The sequence below is a fragment of the Rhyacophila brunnea genome, unplaced genomic scaffold (genome assembly GCF_057557595.1).
Source record: "Rhyacophila brunnea isolate RB1 unplaced genomic scaffold, BYU_Rbru_1.0 scaffold_18, whole genome shotgun sequence".
Classification (NCBI taxonomy): domain Eukaryota; kingdom Metazoa; phylum Arthropoda; class Insecta; order Trichoptera; family Rhyacophilidae; genus Rhyacophila; species Rhyacophila brunnea.
The window spans coordinates 38757206-38777180 of NW_028232837.1; the positions used below are offsets into that span (position 1 = coordinate 38757206).

The 19975-nt window shown below is 34.1% G+C and overlaps 1 protein-coding gene across 1 annotated transcript; it reads right to left on the reverse strand.

The window, feature by feature from the left end:
• Positions 1–13935: 13935 nt before the first annotated feature.
• Positions 13936–18569, reverse strand: LOC147073490 (peptidyl-tRNA hydrolase 2, mitochondrial-like). Its single transcript, XM_085945028.1, has 2 exons — positions 18341–18569; positions 13936–16842 (listed from the first exon to the last, which is right to left on the reverse strand). The coding sequence occupies exons 1-2, from the start codon at positions 18476–18478 to the stop codon at positions 16468–16470; spliced, it is 513 nt and encodes a 170-aa protein (XP_085801154.1). The 5' UTR covers positions 18479–18569; the 3' UTR covers positions 13936–16467.
• Between the last annotated feature and the right edge of the window lie 1406 nt (positions 18570–19975).

Consider the following 19975-nt stretch of genomic DNA (forward strand, 5'->3'; position numbering starts at 1 on the left):
ATACCATACAGCTAGTGTCATAATCAACTTATTAAGAGAAACGTTCAGTATATAATATAATATGTCTTTTTTTATAACCCTAAATTAACCGATTTTTTTGTTTCTACGAGAAATAGATTTTAACCGCTTGCTCAACCCATTAGCTTCATACTCTGACCCCAAACACACGTTAAGGTGAAGCCTTTACTGAGCCGTTTTTAAAGAGGCACCTAGCGGGAAAATACGAAGCTTTCAATTTGAGATTTTTTTTGATAATTTACAATTTCAACTGTATTAATTAATAAATATGTATCTGAAAACATTAAAAAGAAAAATATTTTTTATTTTAAGTCAAAGATAAACTTACAATTGTAAAAAATGTAAGTGATACAATGTGAATTTGTTGAATCGGACCGCATGTTATTATTACATATATTTTATGGTCATATTTATTATTAAAATTTAATTTATTAAGTTTTCTAAGCATCGCCTAAGAGATTTTTGACTAATTCATAGTTTGATTATTTTTTATATCTATTTTAAAAAACATCGATTTTTATAAAAATTATAAATGTATAATGTATATAACTTGAAATTTATTTTGAAATTGTAAATTATCAAAAAAAAATCTCAAATTGCAAGCTTCGTATTTTTCCGCTAGGTGCCTCTTTAAAAAAGGCTCAGTGATAGACCCAATATTCGAACCTGGGACCCACGAAATTATAAGCCAACGCATAAACCATTATCGATATAATACTCAATCCACATAACAAGCATCGTAGTATTAGAATTAATTCAAGACTCTCAATCCATTATTTTTGATTACCACAGTCACACTCAAAATAATTATTCTGATTCGTCCAAAGAGGAAAAATTATTACAGAATCATATATCATGACACGATTTTAATTTTGTATGCTATTATAATATAATGAATAATGATATTATACTGGAACAAATTAGAAACATTATTGCAATATTGGTTTGATTGAGATTATGTAGGTAACATAATATTATATACACCGCAAGTTTACATCAGCAAACATCACATACCTAATATGTCGACAGTACAGTCTAGCTTTATTTTATTATTTTTCTAAATGAAATGACGAAAAAGTTAAATTGTATTTCGGGCACGGGGAATGAAACGAATTCAAAGCTTTTGCGGGAGCAGCTTAAAGCTCGGCCGCGAATTAAATGCGAGCGGGGATTACCGGATTTAAGTAATCAATTTATGACTCAATTTTTGTTAATATTACTTACTATCGCTCTTACCATGTGTGTGTACTCTGTGTTTAAAAATAAACTAACCTTACATAAGTTTATACTTTCCTATCATAAAAGAATAATTTTATCATTCATTAGGTAAAAGAAGTCAGAATAAGCTACATGACAGTCAGGAATGGAATCATCCTGGACAGGCATTCATCTAGCAGTGGATTTATCCAGACTAATCATAATAATTATTATTGTTTTCAACTTATGACTTATTCCACAATATTCTTTCAAGCAGACGAAGAAGCAAATCAGTCATGTGGGTCTATTCCATACTTAGCGACCGCTAAAGTGATAAATAATGTCAGTTTATCATATTTATGTATTTAGGTATTATAATTGTTACAATAAGTTAGCCGTCTAAACAGTCAAAACTGTCTATCTCGCTCTAAAGTTAACACAGCCAAGAGAGATGCTGTTAAAACATAGCAATTATTATAACAATTACAACTAATTTATTGTAATTGTTATCTACAATAAGTGCTAATATATCGATACAAACCTACCCTAGATAGCTGCCGTAGAGGCCGAAAACCAGTCTTGCCTATAGAATAGACGCGCTGGTCAGTGTATTGAGTTATATTTTAATTAATATTTTACTTATTAATACAATTAATTATGTGTTTTATCCAATTTAGTAAATTTACCTTTATTTATCCAATTTAGTAAACAAGATCATCATTCATGCGGATTATTGCTAAAACTAAGTTAGGCATTTTTCAAATTATGTCAACGATAAGCTACCAACTTATAATAATGACATTACTAGCATGATTTATAGCTGGCGTCAAAAGTCATCATCTTTATAATATATATGTTTTAAATTTTATATAATATATATATATATATATAAATTATGTTGCTCTTATATACTTATATCTCCAATAATGCTGCTGAATGTTAAGCAAAAACTAGAACAGAATAAACAGTTTTTTTATTTGACTTTCAAGATAGATACGAGGACGGGGGGTACCAACCTATGAATTACATCCTAGTACGTACATACTGTAATTTATATGAAACTAACATACTTATTAGTGCAAATATATATAAAATGAACGACATTATGATCCCGGTGAAATACTCAGTACCTAAATAGGTACTTGAACACCGATTCGATGATAATAGAAACAAAAATCCAATAAAAATAATATAATACTAAACTTGAAGTAGTTGTGGGGTCGTTGACACCCTCGTCCGCTACGTTCAATCCCGATAAATTGAAAAGTTTCACAAAAACATCGTTAGGTAGTTAACGCAGATATGGGTAGGTGGGTGGCCGCTATTGAATATTGATCTCAAGAGTTTTGTCTCGTCTCCAGTCGATCGTATTCGTCAGTCAAACATTGCGCGATGTTATTTATACAAAGGGTAAAGTTATTATTGGCTTTCTTTGCAAGCAATTTACAACGGGGGTGATTTACGGGCGCTAAAAAAGCCTCACAGTTAGTGGTGTGGCGTGATGAATTTACAATGGCTCGCGCGAACCGGTGGATAAAATATCCACTTTACTACCTTACGCCTTCTTCTTCTCCAAATATATCTCTCATTTGGAAGATGTCAACCTACATTAATTTTATTGGAAATGGCGTTCTAAGAAATTTCTTAGGAAATAGCACATTCTTTCAATTTTTAATAAAATATAGTCGAACATTATCTTCTTGGCTACGTGTTAAAACGGTGAACTAACAAACTCCTCCCATTTTCGATTATAGCTTCTCCGGTTAGCGACGATTTATCCACGTGTTAAAACTGTGAACTAAACAAGCTCCTCCTCATTAGTCGACGACAGCGACTTCCGGCGTGTGCCTAAATCTTCTTGTTGAATCCAGACTTAAAGAGATGGGAGCCTTCATATATTATTTTACTATTCTCAGTCTTCCACGGGACCTCACAGGTCATGGCTTACGAAACCAACGACGAAGATAATTCGGCCGCCAACTAGTTTACTTCATGGCTTGTATCGGTTTCTCTCGGCGTTCAGCTATATTTATTTTAGTACCTAGTGTGGACCTGACCCAATACTTATCAAAAGTTTTTTTAGCATCGATACATGATTTTGTCTTGACCTCCCGGGCGGATTCGTTACGAAAAATCGCACAGGCGTAACGAAAAATAATGTCACAAAAGTTGCGCGGCCGCTATAGACGTTGGTCAGCCGCGAACGACGTTTCGGGGATGACGTGTAAATCCGCGCCCCGTAATTTAGTTAGATAATTCTATAATTATTAACAAATTTCAAGCTCTTCTGTATTTTTCTTTTATACTTAAGCAGATACACGTAGTTTAATTTTAACCAAGCTATTTAATATAGTAATATAATATTATTTCAAAAAATTGGTAATTTTATATGTTAAATACCTTTTTCAGAATAAATTATATCATTAACTGAACGTTACTCAATCACATCAAGCAAGCTGTGTTTACACACTTCGGGGTTATTCGAATTACTCCTCAGTCAGTGCGTACTAGCGCTAATGCATTCGAATCCTTTGTAGAACAAGATATGTACCACGGAGACGGGATGGTACACAATTATCCCGGTCAGCGAGAAATAGACGCCATAGTTTTCTTAATTTGCATATAGGTACTAACTATTTTAATGCCCCGGTAATCCGACATTATATTATTACATAATTTATAACAATTGACAGATTTTATAATAATAATAATAAATATATCTATAAAATAGCGACGAGTTGAAAATGATGTATAAAATAAATTATGTATTAAATTGAATCATACAATTAAGTATGTAGGTATATTATTAGATATTAGACGTGGATTTTTGACATAATATGGATGTGGGGATGGTCCCTACAAACCCCTAAGGTAGAGCCGCGCCTGTTAATATCACACAAAAAATATACATGGTCTAACAGCTTACGCCATGATATATTATAATATATTACACCTTGTTCAATCGTAAAAAGATCATACATTTTGAACCTCCACAAAATCCTTATTGTTTTTTTTTTTACGAAAAATGGATGTTAGCCACTTACTCAGCCTATTGGTTCCATTTTTTGGGTCCAAACATAAATTGAAAAACAAGATGTGAATTTTGTCATACCCAGGATTCGATCCCGGGACCCTCGACATTATAAGTCATTATATTTTATAGAATATTATCCATACTTATTACTTCTTTCGACCATGTTCGATCCTAATAGGATCATATGTGCCTCCACAGAGTAGAGGTTTGTATTAACAGATTTTGTTTTTTACGAGAAAATGGATGTCAGCCACTTGCTCAACCTATAGGTCCATACCCTGACAATCACAAATTGAAAAACAATATGTGTACCTACTTGCCAGACGCAGGATTAGAACCTGGGACCCACGGCGTGATAGTCCAACGCTTAAGCCGCGCGGCCACCGTGGGTATAATACATAATACCAATGACATTATTAATGGGCATTCGGCAAACCCGACAAAAAGCATCGGGAATTTATAGCAATATCACCTTTATTGTAATGGCGTTAAAACAGATTATGCCATTCGGCAGACCCGACAAAAAAGTGAGTGTCATTTCTTTTCCAGATGCTGCGTCCATATTAATGTCATTGCATAATACCTACATATATAAATGCACTATAATCGCTTGTATAATATCTTCAATAGGTAACGCGAATGAACAAATTTTAAAAAAATATGTTGAAAATTGCAAAACATTCTTGGTTCATTTAAATTTTCTTATTGTCGGCTTAAATCAATATCGCTGTGAACTACTCACTTTAAAATTGAAAATCTTCTTTTTGGTCGTTCCCTCATGGCTGAGAATCGTGACCACCCCGAAATTCAATCATCTTATGAGCGACCAAGACTCTCTGCCCCTCTCAGTAAATAAGTCTTGCTTTAAATAAATCAGGTATGTAAACCATATCACAGATGAGCCGTAATACGGAGTGACGAAAAAAATTCGTTGCTATGCTGGTTAGAAATCACGCCTGCGTAGTAAGGTTACATTTTCAAAACGTTTTATTTGCGGTATTGAAGTTACAAAACCTCACTTACATGAATACATGATTAATTATTTAGAGAACCGGTTGATGGCGATATATTGTAGAGCAACATTAGGCCCATCTCTGTCAGCTTGCCGATACAGTCTGTGTAAACACGGCAGGTGTTTTGCCTAATGGATCTTCACCATTTAAATTTTTTAATATGCCGCTCGAAAAATCTTTCTCCGGACCCAATTTCGGTATGACGCGAGCCATGAAATATTTTTTTGTTCAGTTCACGAGTCGTTTGTAATAAGCACATAAATTTAATGAGGATTACTGGTACCCACCTAATTCTTATGTTATACGAGTTTTTATAATAAACATCATTTCTGATCTTATCTCGGATGTCGGATAGAATACAATTACTACCTGATTATAACAATATGGATTACTAACACTAATACCCCGTTTACACGTGCATGGATTTACTGCTGACAGTACGTATTATCGCGGTTATAACCAGAAAATATACGTGTAAACATGTATTATCCTGGAGTTGCAAGATTGCATGCATGAATAAAAAAAATCGGAAGCTTCTGAATTTTCATGCGACAGTTGGGATTTTTTCGATCTGCGCTTGAGCAGTGTGGTCAACCAAAAAAACGAACTACACCGCGCAAAGACTCATTTTGAAGTTAACCGATTTTCACTACCTGTCAAATCCTGTCAAATAGTACCATAAAATGACAATATCGCGTCTCGCTTACTCTTGAAGAATACGATTGGAGAGACAGTCCGTACTTTTACGATCATGAATATAATATACTTATAATATATACGTCATCAGTGGCGAAGGGTGGAGGTAGGCTGTTAAGATCCGACATAAATAGTGCACAATAAACTTTGTCAGTCAAAGGTACCTATTTTGTTTTCATTGAACTAAATAATTTACTGATGGTGTTGGTTAGTTTTTTTAACATTCAATTAAACACTGCGAAAACCAAGCCATAATAGATAATTAATAGTAAAAAAATAATCGTCCATCTATAAAATATATAAAGTTACGCCATTAAATCATACATAATTTTAGATTTGTATTACAGATAAAATAATATCTTTTATCTACTATGGTTGTGTTTAGGCAGGGCTAACTGAATTTTAAAAAACTAACCAACAGCATGTGTAATGACTAATCCTAATGTGTATTATTAATTCAACGAAAACAAATAAATATGAATGAAAAGGTGTGCAATATGTTGTCGAATCGCTCATAACAAACTATTATGGGTTGGTTTAGGCAAGTTTTAATTCATTTTTAAAATCTAACCAACACCATCTGTAAATTGTAGCTTAGTTCAATAAAAACAAATATGTACGAATGACTGACAAACATTTATGTTGAATCTTAACAGCCTACCTCCACCCTTCGCCACTGTACATCATATTGCTGATTATCTTAATAGTCCTTTCAATATTTTCAAATTATAGGTACTTCTCATCACAATAATAAAATTGTTAAAATAAGTAAACGACTGAGAAAACTGTGCCTACGTCAATCGCGACAAAAAATAATTAATTAGAACTTTGCCAAAGAAAAGTAATTCCATTTTGAGTACATTTGAAGGAATAATTAAATTGCTATTTCACGACATTTTAATTTAATATTTGTACATCACTACTATGTAGGTATAAGTACTTACGTAAAATAGGTACTTTTTTCGGATTTAAAAAATGTTTGGAAATTCATTCGTGCGAATTTTTCCAGTTTTTGGCGAAAGAAAAAATTCGAAGCTGTTTTATTGATTTGTATCCTCTCTGGCAAGTATTATGGATGGATCCATCAAAATACGTCAAAATACATCACGAAACTACCGCCAAATACATCATAATATTACTCCCCTTTGAGGTAGCATGTTTTTACGATTTTCAGTATGAAAACCAGATCGTAAAATAACCACAAGAGTTATAAGTAATATATGCCCTTCTGGTTGGATACCTGCTTATCCACATTTTCACCTTACAGAAACGTATTTTTAATTCACAGAAAATTATCGGTAGGTAGCTGCTTACATATTATTCTCCTATAGCTAATTTTAAATGATTCATAAGGGACAGTAAAGTACTACTGCGTAAGTACCGAATGCCGTAGGCTACCGGCTCACAGGCTACCGGCTCACATAACCGTCAAAGTATATTGAAATTGAAGTATCTCTCTAACATTTTTATTTTATATTCAAAATGCCTACCGCAAACTAAATGCCGAACCTATAGAAAGCTTGAAAGTGCTTTCGTCAGAAGTGTTGGTACTTGTTAGGCTTAAATCGCTAAGCTATGGGGGTCTTTTTATTGAAAGAGAAAATTTCTATACAGAAACGCCGCGGATAAAACAGATACCTATCATGATAAATGAATACAGAATAAATAGAGGGCAAAAGTTTTTTCTCGCAAGCCTCGTTGACTTTGAATATTTTCCTTGCCCCCCTCTCCCGCTTTGTGTAATTTATATTGACCGAGGGCCTCCTGGAAAAACGGCAGGCGGGGGCGGGGGTGGGGGTTGGAAATATAAATAATGGTGGTAGGCGGATTTATGAGAAGGGTCGGCCAAACTGAAATGTTCATTTTTAATCTCACCCTTGCCTAATCCTTTATTTCAAACCGTTTCAAATACTTACCTACTACTTTGTGAAAGCACTTCAAAGTTTTTTTTATTTTATCAGACAAACAATTGGAGAATCCGACTAAGTAGGAATGTTTGATTTTTCTTTATGGGTGTGATGTTTTGAAAAACGTGCCAAATACCTACACAATAAAGATTTTCATGGGCCCTACGCCAGTGGCGAAGAACTTATCGTGTAAGATTTTCGTTCCCCATCCCAGGGTTGATGAAATCATTTAACTATGAATAAAAATATGTTTTATTTAGAGAGAGATTCAAGAGAGAAGAGAGAATATATAAAATAATATATATAGATTTTTGAGTTTCCACCGTGTGTCCTTCTTCCTTCTTTCCTCGACGTTTCGGGCTCGTTGCAGAGGCCATTATCAAGAGATGATATGTGATGATAATGATAATAGATAGACCTTGATAATGGCCTCTGCAACGAGCCCGAAACGTCGAAGGACGAAGGAAGGACACACGGTGGAAACCCAAAAATCTACTACGATGGAAAACAACCGTTAAAGCCTCAAACATTATATTATAATACATTTTTTTTTTAAAAAAAACATACCTAAGTACAATTTTATACAGAAAAACGATTTTTTTATTAAACAGTATTTTTGTCGACTTATGCGTGGTGTAAATGAGAACTCTGCCATTCTTAGTGGTATTGACTTGAGTGTCCCTGATAACTATCTTAGAAATCGGAAGCATCAGTTGTTTGTTCTTCCAAGGTGCAGAAGTACCTAACCTACCATTGGTGATGCCAATTGAGAGAGCAATAACTCTGTTCACGCAAATTGTTTAGGATGTTGATATATTCCACCTACGTGAGGATGAGTATAGGTGGGAGTTATTTTATAAATTCTTAAAATAGGGTCCACTTGGCTCATTCGGTGTGCTTCCATGCTTTACAATTTTTATTATTTTTGTACCTTTTACTTTACTTTTCATACTGTTTTTGTGTTACTGCATATATTTATTTCTTCTTTACACTATTTAATACTATTTCTTTGTTTTTAAATGTCATGTTATGAACGTCTTAAATTTATAATTATTTGTAATGTTCACGGTATGTTTTTTAAATTCTTTGTAAAAAGTATTTAATTTAATTAAATGGGCTAACGTTAAATAATATGCGTTATTGGAAATGAGTCATGACCAAGTACTTAAAAACCATTTTAATAATACCACGGTTCAAAAATTCTGGTCGAAGTTATACATTGACCAAGAATCAAGTCAATTGAAAGAATTGGCAACAATTATTGCTTTATTAATATTGTCGATTTTTCCTACTACTGTAGGTATACTGTGAAAGATCATTCAGTGTAATGCACTTCATAAAAAACAAATATCGAAAAAAGTTGACAAATGTAAACTTAGAAGCAGCCATGCGGCTCGCATTGGAAAAAAGGAGTATTGAGGAATTTTCATTTGCATTATTTTTAAATAAATAGATAATATGTACTAAAATGTTCAAATTGTCTATAAATAAATTGATCCATTTTTTTAGTAAATAAAATTTAGCTTTAATTTTTTCAATCACAACAAAAGTGAAATTTGGTGCGGCCACCAGGCGTTTACATAGAACTGTCAATGTCATCTGTGCAGCCACAGTTAAATTTCACGTGAGAACCACTGCTCTAGAGGCAGAATCTGAACCCTGCTATAAAATAGAATTTATTTATAATTTACATTTTAAGTATTTTGAATTACCAATAAGTATCTTATTAATAAACTATTTTTTTTTTTAACGAATAAGACAAGATTTCAGAAAAAAGTGGTTTATTAAAATTATTGTATGTTATAAAAATTAAATAATGGAGTAATCCGTGACGTCGGTTAGTAATTAAGAAATTAATTGACACCTACCTTAATTTTATACCAAAACCGATAGCCAACCTTATAACGCAATTCGATAAGCATTTCATGTAACAATAATTTTAAGTGTGTATAAGTGTGTACAATAGTGAGTTCTCACCTTATTACATATTTTTTATGGATTCTCTCTAACGAAGGCATCAAAAAGATTTTTGAATAATTTCATACTTTAAATAAATATTATATCTAAGTAATTTAAGTACATTGATTTTTCTAAAAAATAAAAATGTCCATAATTTAAATTTCTCTTTATTTGGTTGGCTTCGCTATACCTTGATCTCGGCGCATATAATTATGAATGCACGTCAAATCGTGAGTTTAAAAATACAGAGTTCCATCTTGTCTATGTATGCAAATTGTATGTAAGGAAAAGTGGAAAGTGACCCTAGTATCTAATACATGTCCATCTAATTAAAAATAATGTATATACTCCTGAGAGGGCATAATATATGATTATCTGGGACACTTGTAGCCTACGTGACACGCGAACAATTAGAAAATGGACAAACTGGCCATCCCGATGAAAAGGTTACGCGTCTTAGGAACATTATAAAATTTGATTTTTTCCTGTCAATATTTCGAATTTAACTCTTTTTTTATATTCACATTGTTGCATTTACAGGCTCAACAGGTGTAGAAAAAAAAAATTACCTACCATATCCGCTTCGCTGACTTTTATGACAATAAACAATTCAATTAACAATTCGCCCGTCCCATTGCGTCCGTGCATTGTAGTGAAAGGAATAACGTGTGAATTTAATCCAGCCGCAGCATTCGAACATGCAACACGCAGATTTAGAGGTAGACGATTCTATCTAGTGCTTCACTGCAGACAATAGAATATACGATGGTCGCACACACAAGCTCAGCGGGGCTGCAACTTTGTAAGTGTGATTAGTTGAGATTCAAAAAACACAATATGTTTGTACGGCCTCACACAGCATCGACACAACATTCTTTAAGACGGATACTTTTGCATTCATGTTGCTGAAGTATTTAATTCAAAAATTACACCATAATTATTGTCACCGCTAACACTAGCTAGCGCGTAAATAGGTTTTAGGTCAAGTGGTTGCCGCTTCGGCCTGTCGGATCGCACAGAGCACGAAAATAACATATCATAATGAAATAACATTGTAGGTTGGAAAATAACCTTCCAACAATTTGAAACATTGTAATGGTATATTACTAATGGATGAATGTAAGTACCCGATATTTACATCTGTTTCTCATTTTCCTTAAACTCCAATACAAAACCGTTGTTTCTTCATCTGAGGTACAATGACGTTTAATCTGTTTGAATATTTTGATACTTGTTTTTTGATGTTTCAAATGAATTGATTAAGTCGCAATCTGTATCTGTGGGAGTGACTGCAACTTTATTGGTATTTCTCAGAGTTCGGATATAATTGTCGAGTGGAACATCTGTGTACTGGGCACTTTACTGTGAGAGTTAACATCCAAGAGTCTCGTACCAGTATATTCTGAATAATGTCAATTAGAAACATAGGTATAAAATAAAAAAACAATTTCATTTGTGTTGTTTATTAATAATCCTAAGTCAAAATACTGTAATTGACTAGGTATGTGGTATGTAATATATCTAGATGTAAACGATACCTACTATAACTTATACATAACAGTGATCTAATGAACAATACAGCTATTTTTTTTCCATTGTATGTATTATTTAATATTTTAATAATCCCTAATATAGGGCGAGCTTTTTTCCATATATATTATATATTGTTTTCAAAGACCACAGCCTCTCATACGATATACTTTGGTCGACCGTTGTCCAATTTTCATAACAAGTATATATCTTTGCCAGCCAATAATAACAATAAGGATTTATTTTCACAAACAACAAATTGAACCAAATATATTGGACTTCTGAGGTAGTGTTTTAAATAGAATTATTAACGTTAAATCAATTCACTATTGAAAACTATATGAAATTATCCATAATTTATTGGTGACACAAATAACTGTAAAAATGCATATTATATGGTTTCTTAAGACTTAATTTTTCATTTACTCAATTCAAACTTTCATGGTGGGACAAACATATTTCTTTTCAATTGCAAGGAAAGAGTGTTTAATTGATATTTTTGTAACTTTGCTATTATAATCAAAATCGTATAGAGAAAAATGTGTAAATAATTAAATATTTTAATAATTTATATATCAGCATCTGCTATCTAAATTCGAAAGAATAACGGTGAAGCTATGCAACCTGGAATACGCCGATGACGCTGTCCTATTCGACAACTAAATCGAGGGCATTCAAAACTCATTGCATGACAACTAGTCTCGTGTTGGTTTGAAAATCAACGTGAAGAAAACCAACATTTTATGCAATACCATCTGTCCTGATCCAGATTTCCCTCTGATTAGAGAGGGGCAAAACATTGAGAGTCGACATGTTCAAATACCTGGGGTACACATCACGGAAGATGGCATTTTTCAGAGAGCTCGCTATCTGAATGGGAATGGCTGGAGCAACATTCAACTCGATGCAGAATCTCACGATTGTACTTGGACTAAATTCCGCCGATTCAACGCTTGCATTCTGACGGTGCTGCTTACAGTATTGAATCAATGGTTCCTTACGAAGGCTCAGAGCAACCGTATACTGAGCATTGAAAACAGATGTTTGTGATGGATACTTGGTGTGGGGTGCTATGGCTTTAGGAGGAACGAGGACATAAGAGAACGCACAAAGCAACCTCTCATCACGCTTAGAATGAAGAGACGACATTGGACTTGCCTCGAATCCGGCGTCATAGAGTGTATACGGCTGAGCTACGAGATGCTGGTTTGACATGGAATGATACAAGGAGACTGGCGAGCGACAGGGATTCTTGGAGGCTCCTTGTGGACGTTGGGACGTTGTGGACCTTGTGCTCCCAACTAAAGGGTGGATATGGCCAAAGAAGAAGAATTTTTAAATTGGAGATTCCACTGCTCATTTTTGGCTGTGCATAATACGGGGAAATTTTATCTTTTACACTTATGAGTTATATTATTGTGATATTTTTTAGTGATTCATTATAATATTATGCATGGTTATCTTAGTATGACATAAATACATCACATTAAATAATTACTATGTAATACATACCAGTACATTCAAAATGCACAATACACAGTATGTTGTTATCGAAACACACAAAACTAATATAAACGATACTATTTATCTCAATTTAGAATTAGATGTTTGTGTTATTTAAACAGATCCTGCTGCATATGTTTAGAAAGTGGTGATTTTATTTCTAAAGACAATCAATTGGTTCTCAACTAATGTTGGTTTCTATAATCTTTCAATGAGGTGGTATATAAATAATATTAATATGCCTAATTCCGACCGAGACACATCTGTTCATAAAAAAATATAAAAATGCACGTCTGCCCCAGCACAAATGTCCATGCACAATCTTATGTTTCAAATTGTACATGTGCACCTAAAATTATTGCTATCAAATTAAATGTAACTCGGTCAGTCTACGTTATACAAATTTACACACTTCAATCAACATTCCACAATACCACACATCAGTATTTTTGTACAAGTTTCCATATAAGGCGGAATACAAAAAAAGTGAGCATAAGCGATGGTGCCCACAGACGCGTCGGGCGCGCGAAGTCGGCGAATGCAGTGTTTATTCATAACCATAATCACACGTCTCTTCCCGCGCATTACCCTTCACCTATGTTATAAGCGGCCCAAGCAGCACAAAATAAATATTATTACAGCGCCTCTCATAACAAAGCAATAAAAATATTATATTATTTCGGGGCTTGTAATTAAAATTTACGATGACATTATTCAACCAGCGATAAACTGAACACGCAATAAAATAAAACAATGACTTCTCTGTAATTAAATAATTGCTTTCCGCCCGTCGATCGACGATGCCTCGCGCAGCATGTTTTTGCTCGCTGTGTTCAATGAATGGACTCATTGTATTTTCTTTCATTCGTATCGCCGAGAAGCGGTGATTCGCGAAAAAACGATGATTCATGCGGCGCGCGCGTATAATGCGTCGCCATATCCAGTGGGCGCTGGCGTATTTGATTACGTTGTATTTTCAATGATTTATGCGCCACTTGTAGAAATTTTGCGCGAGTGCGGCGCCCGACGCGTTCTGTGGGCACCATCGCTAATATGTATGAAAACAATTCAAGTATTTCAGTACAAATGTTTATTAACAGTTTTTACATAATTTTCATTTATTCACGGAAAGATGTAACTCGGTCTGGATTTGGCTTTTGGCATGTTTTGGCATGGCTTAAGCGTTGGACTATCACGCCGTGGGTCCCAGGTTTGAATCCTGGGTCTGGCAAGTACACATTTGTTTTCAATTTGTGTTTGTCAGGGTATGGACCTAATAGGTTGAGCAAGCGGCTGACATCCATTTCTCGTATAAAACAAAATCTGTTAATACAAACCTCTACTCTGTGGAGGCCTATATGATCCTATTAGGATCGGACATGGTCGAAAGAAAAAGAATGTTTTATAGCAATAGTGAAAAACACTAATGCCATTGATGTATTAACTTCAAATACATTTACTAGAAACCGACAATCACTAAATCATAAGTTTTCTTTATAAATGCTAAGCAGCTAAGCTATCAACAATTTACAGGGTGTCTGGACAAACTATGTATAATTACGTGCCGAGTTATTCCTCCAATGTCACATACATATAACTATAAGGCCTTCTACACACGTAGATACTAATAAGCGACACGACTTGTCGGTCATTGACGTCACAAACCGGTCAATAACTGACGGATACCGCACCGAGCTATTCTTTATTGATTCAAATCATAAACAGGTAAACTATAACAGTCTGTGTAAAATATCCGGAAATGATGTATTTCGCAACTCCTGTCACAAATTTTATAATCAATTGTTCACTAATTTTTTGACATTTTAGGGGGTTCAGTTTGTAACTAATAACCAGACTACTGTGTTGCCAGTGATATATCACAAATGTGTTGCAAACTGTTTACAAACTAGTCGTGTCACGAGCGAACCCCTATTGAGACATTAGAAACTACCCACTAGTAAGTCGGTAATTTATATTTCAGTTGTGCCTCGTTTGAGTACCTCCGTGGGAAAGTCTTATTGAATGTTGCTCGAATGCCAATGCAAGTTGAAAATATCATTCAGATTTGTTACAGGATTGCGAAAAACTTGCTTTATCATTCCGATACCTACGTTAATACGGAAACAACTCAAAAAAGCATTATTATCATTAAGACGATCCTCGCAATTTAAAACCTCAGAGGGAAATATGTATTTTTTATTTGGTTCCGAATAGCCTTTTTTTCTTTTTTTATTAAGCTAATAGTATATTAATGATGGCAAATGAAAATTTACAATTGATAATTAACCGATCCAGATGTTCTTGAATGGGATTAAAACCATGATTAGTTCCAAAAAGGGTCAATTTTATGACACATTCAACATTTCCCTATCAGTGGTGGGACTGGACGCATTAACATTAATTAACTTGCCGGTTCTAGTAAACGTCATAATTTCTGAATAAACTATTTGTGTATATTTTCTAAACAATATACCTATATCATTTAAGTGTGAAAATGTTCACGATAATCTCTTGAAACATGTTGATTTGGTAAGTTTTTACAAATATTTATCATTCCGTTCCTATTTCATATTTTTTAAGGGATTTATTTTATTCCAAAAATAGCTGGCATTAAATTGGATACGTAGTGTATAATTAAATTCAACTTGTATTCTCTCATGCCCTGAAAACTTCTAATACTGAATGCATGTAAGACTCCTTCTATCAGAGTCCAAATTCTTTGGGTGTAAAGGAGTGAAAGCTGTGGGATATCTAAAAGATATGTAATATATAATTAATGTAACATGATTATAATTGTGGACTAAGTGTTTTACACAGTACTTTTGATTATTTCTGAGGATACTCCACATCTGCAGCATCAATGAACTGCACTCCACTGATCCCTATACATTTGTAGTACTTATTCTACTAAAATCGGTTTTAAAACCGATAAATAACCAATATGTGTACAGTTTAGTAACAGTGCCTATAAAAGTGTATGAGAAATGCAGTTTGATGTGCAAAAGATAATATCTGATCTGTTTAAAAATTACAGCCATTTTAACAATCTGTTAGATCTGCTAGTAAGTAGTATCAAACGAATTATAAGCAACAATAATTTCTGACAACATTGCATTCTGACTGTCGACCGCTTGTTATTTACCTTTAATTCTCACTGGAGCACTGAGTCCAATCATGTTTTGCCAAATATAATATAAATTACAGCAAAATATAATAATTGGCTAATATTCGAGATTCGAGTTTTGGGTGATGGTAAGTAAGTATGTGTACAGCTTCACATTCCAAATAGTGAAATTAATTGAGACCCGTTTTGGAAAAATAGCGATAGCTTGAAATCTTTGTTTTAAAATAACAGCTATTAAGTAAATACTGCCAGCTCCAAAACCAAAGTCATGATTCATGGTGCATGATGCACGTCACCACTCGTAGACTTCTATTGCCATCAGTTGTCAAGATTAAATATTGAGTTTTAGCTTGGAATGTAGATTATAGACAAATGTACGTAAAAACAACGCTCTTTTTCCAGAGAAAGGCCCAATTATATAATGTCACAAATCAGTCTACATGGACAGATTACATAGAATAAAACATTGTCAGAAGTAACTTAATCTCAGTAAAGTTTTAGATGCCCGGTTACTTTATCAATATCGCCGACAGAAGCCGGACCGACACCCAAAACAGTCTTACTGTTTGGAGCGATCTGCGTGCGACCCGCGTCTCGAATGAGTGACGTGGTGAGCCCCGCCTTTTTGGCGTTCTCGTAAACGTCCATTAGCTCTCTCTCCGACTCCACTTTGAGAGCAATCTTGGCCTGGCCGGTGTACTCCCACGCCTGCAGCGCCGCCTCGTCGTTCTTGATGGCCTTGGCGTATACTCCGACCGCCGCGTGAGCGCACTGCGCCGCCACTTTGCCTTTTCCCATCTTCAGATCGTTTCTGACGACCAACACCAGCTTGTACTCTTCATCATTTTTGGGTTTGTATTTCTGGAAAATAATTTTAAAACCCTGTTGAAATATGTTAACCAATCTGCAGTCAATGAGACATCTACGATTTTACCCTTTAGGTATAGGTATAAGCGGTCAGCTTTTAGACAAAAAAATATGATGAAAATGGTTTCATGAAGAATTGTGATTAGATGTGATATGACTACAATAAGTAATTATGGTAAATATACAGTACTGTTATCAAAAAAATACTTGAACAGCCCAAAACCAAAATGAATCTTTGTTACAAAAATTTATACAATTACAATGAATTAATACTATAATATAATACGAGTTGAAGTTATTCGATTGGCCGAAGTGTATCTTTGTACCTATATCTTTATATTTACCGTAATATTGCTGGTGTATATTTTTTGTCTAAAGCAAGGGAAAAAATTGATGCCGATCTAGAGTTAACTTGTAATAAATTGAAGAAGTAGCGATCAAAATAAATCAGACTTATTCAAAACCAATTAATACATTGGACGCTAAAGACGGGCCTAGCGCGTAACGATTAGGTGGCCATTCAATATAATTAGCATGCTATTTAAATGTGGTAATTAATAAGTAATTATCTAGTCAGCAGTCAATGTGTTAACTCATTCACTGCTGACCAGTTAATTATCACAGCTCGGTCAATGCTAAAGACAGGCCGGGCGTGTAGCAATTAGCATAATTAAATGTGGTAATTAACTGGTCAGCAGTGAATGTATAAGTATCTAATGGCCACACGCCAGGCGTGTTCTTAGCAATGTGTCAAGTAAATAATTACAGAAACTATTTTTGATTTTTGATCGGTTCGGCTAATCGGGACCCAAAACTCTTTATGCAGTCCATCTTTTTATAAACTTATTAAGAAACAAAAAATATCATGTCAACGGGAACCGACAGAGTTCTGTTAAATATGATCGCTACTCCTCAATTATCATAATATTTTCAAACACTCAATTTGTCATGCCAGAGATGCCTGATTCGGAATATACTCGTTTTGAAGAAAATGAAATAAATCTAATGCAATTTGATATCTAATGAATAAATAAATCTAATACAAGACGACATCAAGCGTTGGGTGCATTTTAGCCAGACTATCGGTAAGTGTTGTGCACCAAACATTAAAAATTAAATCCTGATGAGCCACATACCCACACGTTTGGGTATTGTGGTGGTGTACTCGGTTTAATGTCCGTCTCGCGAGAAGAAATAGGTTTGGGAAGGCCCCTGTTCAGCAACCTATCGAGAATGCCTGTCAATACCTATATAGGAAAAATGTCATGCTTACTCAATATAAAACCATTATACCTATTCAATTGAAATTTATGATAAATATGATTACAGATCTACGCATAGAAAACAGCCTGATTGAAAACGTATGTGCCACGATCTAAACATCAAAACACAATAAAATTAAATCAAGCACACAAAATCGACATTTTCAAGTTTCTATTTTACCAAGACTTTCAGATGTATGTGGAATAATAAAAATAATCAGTAAATTTACCTTTCCTTCTTTTTTGTTGCCTTTCGCAACTGTTGGAATAGATACTCGGTTAAAAGATTTTCTTAGTGAAAATAAGGTAAAGCCTAGACAAACTCCTGCGGCTAATCCAGTGATAAATGATGAATTTATCTCCATCATTAATTATGTCACTATATTTTTAGTGGAAACAACTATGTGACTACAACATAACCTAAAATCCCTCCAATGCTCCAATGCGGATTTGTGAAATGTCACCGGCGGCAAAGGCAAACAGATTCGACAGAATATGCAAAAACATCAAAGTGTTGCCAGTACATAAAATGAGGGTCAAAAACTCAAAAATAACATTCTCTTAATTGCGTTTTGCGACCGAGTTTACCATATTCAAAAATATTAAAACAGAGCTTCGAGCAAATTTTAATCTCTTTGGCTTTTAAGAATGTTTTTCATGCAGTGTCTAACATAGGTACATACTAGGTAATTAATAGAGCATGTACACGTGCATGGATTTACTGTCAGCAATAGTGCTTATTTTAAAATATCGTGACAATAATTTACTGTTTACATTCAACAAGAGTAAGCGAGACGCGATGTTGTCATTTTATAGTACTATTTGACAGGACGTATTGAAAATCGGTTAACCTCAAAATGAGTATTTCGTTTTTTTACCGGCAGGTTCACCATTATCGTTCTACTGCGCAGGCGCAGATCTTACTTGCGCAACAACAATTAAGAAGCTTCCAAATTTGTTTGATTCATGCACGCAATCTTGCCAACTTTACTATAGGATAATACATGTTTCCCCATTTCATACATGTGCACAGTAAATCCATGCACGTATAAACGGGGTATAATTCTAGATTAAATCATTTCAGGAAAGTAGGTAAATAGTACCTAATATTCTTTTGACATTATTTATCTAAAATATATAAAAATAATAACACTATTTTTATTCTGAAAGGGGTAGATACCTATTTAACATAATGTAAAACTATGTAGGTAGGTACCCCTATCGCTATTAATAAAAATTATATTAATATAAGTAACTTGATGCATAGGTACCTAATGAATAAAATATGAGAAACTCGAATAGGTAGGTATGTACCTACTAATGACTAAACCCCACCACTCGGTATTAATTATTGTAGTTTTTTAGGTATTTTGCATCACATGTTGAAACAAAAGGTATTTCTTCCTAGTACCTACCCTATTATTATTATTTCTGATTATTGTATTTTTAATCTAGCGACCATAGAGTCCGAATTTAATAGGGGCTCCGAAGATTGCCAAACGTTCCAATCAATTATTGTATCGAATCACATGCAAATAATTTACACGTTGAATTATCATTATCCACCTTAGATTATAAAAAAATATTATCCACATTATCTTGAATTCAAAAAATAATTTACGAAACACCATTACTTGGTCAACATTTTTTTTACACTTTCTCTACCGTCAGCAAAGTGTTATACGTAGATACTAATTTTCTTACTAGACTTTATTCAACACAATGTCATCTTTCGAATAAAAAAAGTTATGTACCAGTTAACATTATGTAGGTAGGTACAGAATATTGTGCTAGATAGATCTAGGGGGGGTGTACACATTATGCCAGACACATACGTTTATAGAGGGCAGGTGTGCACTGGAGCC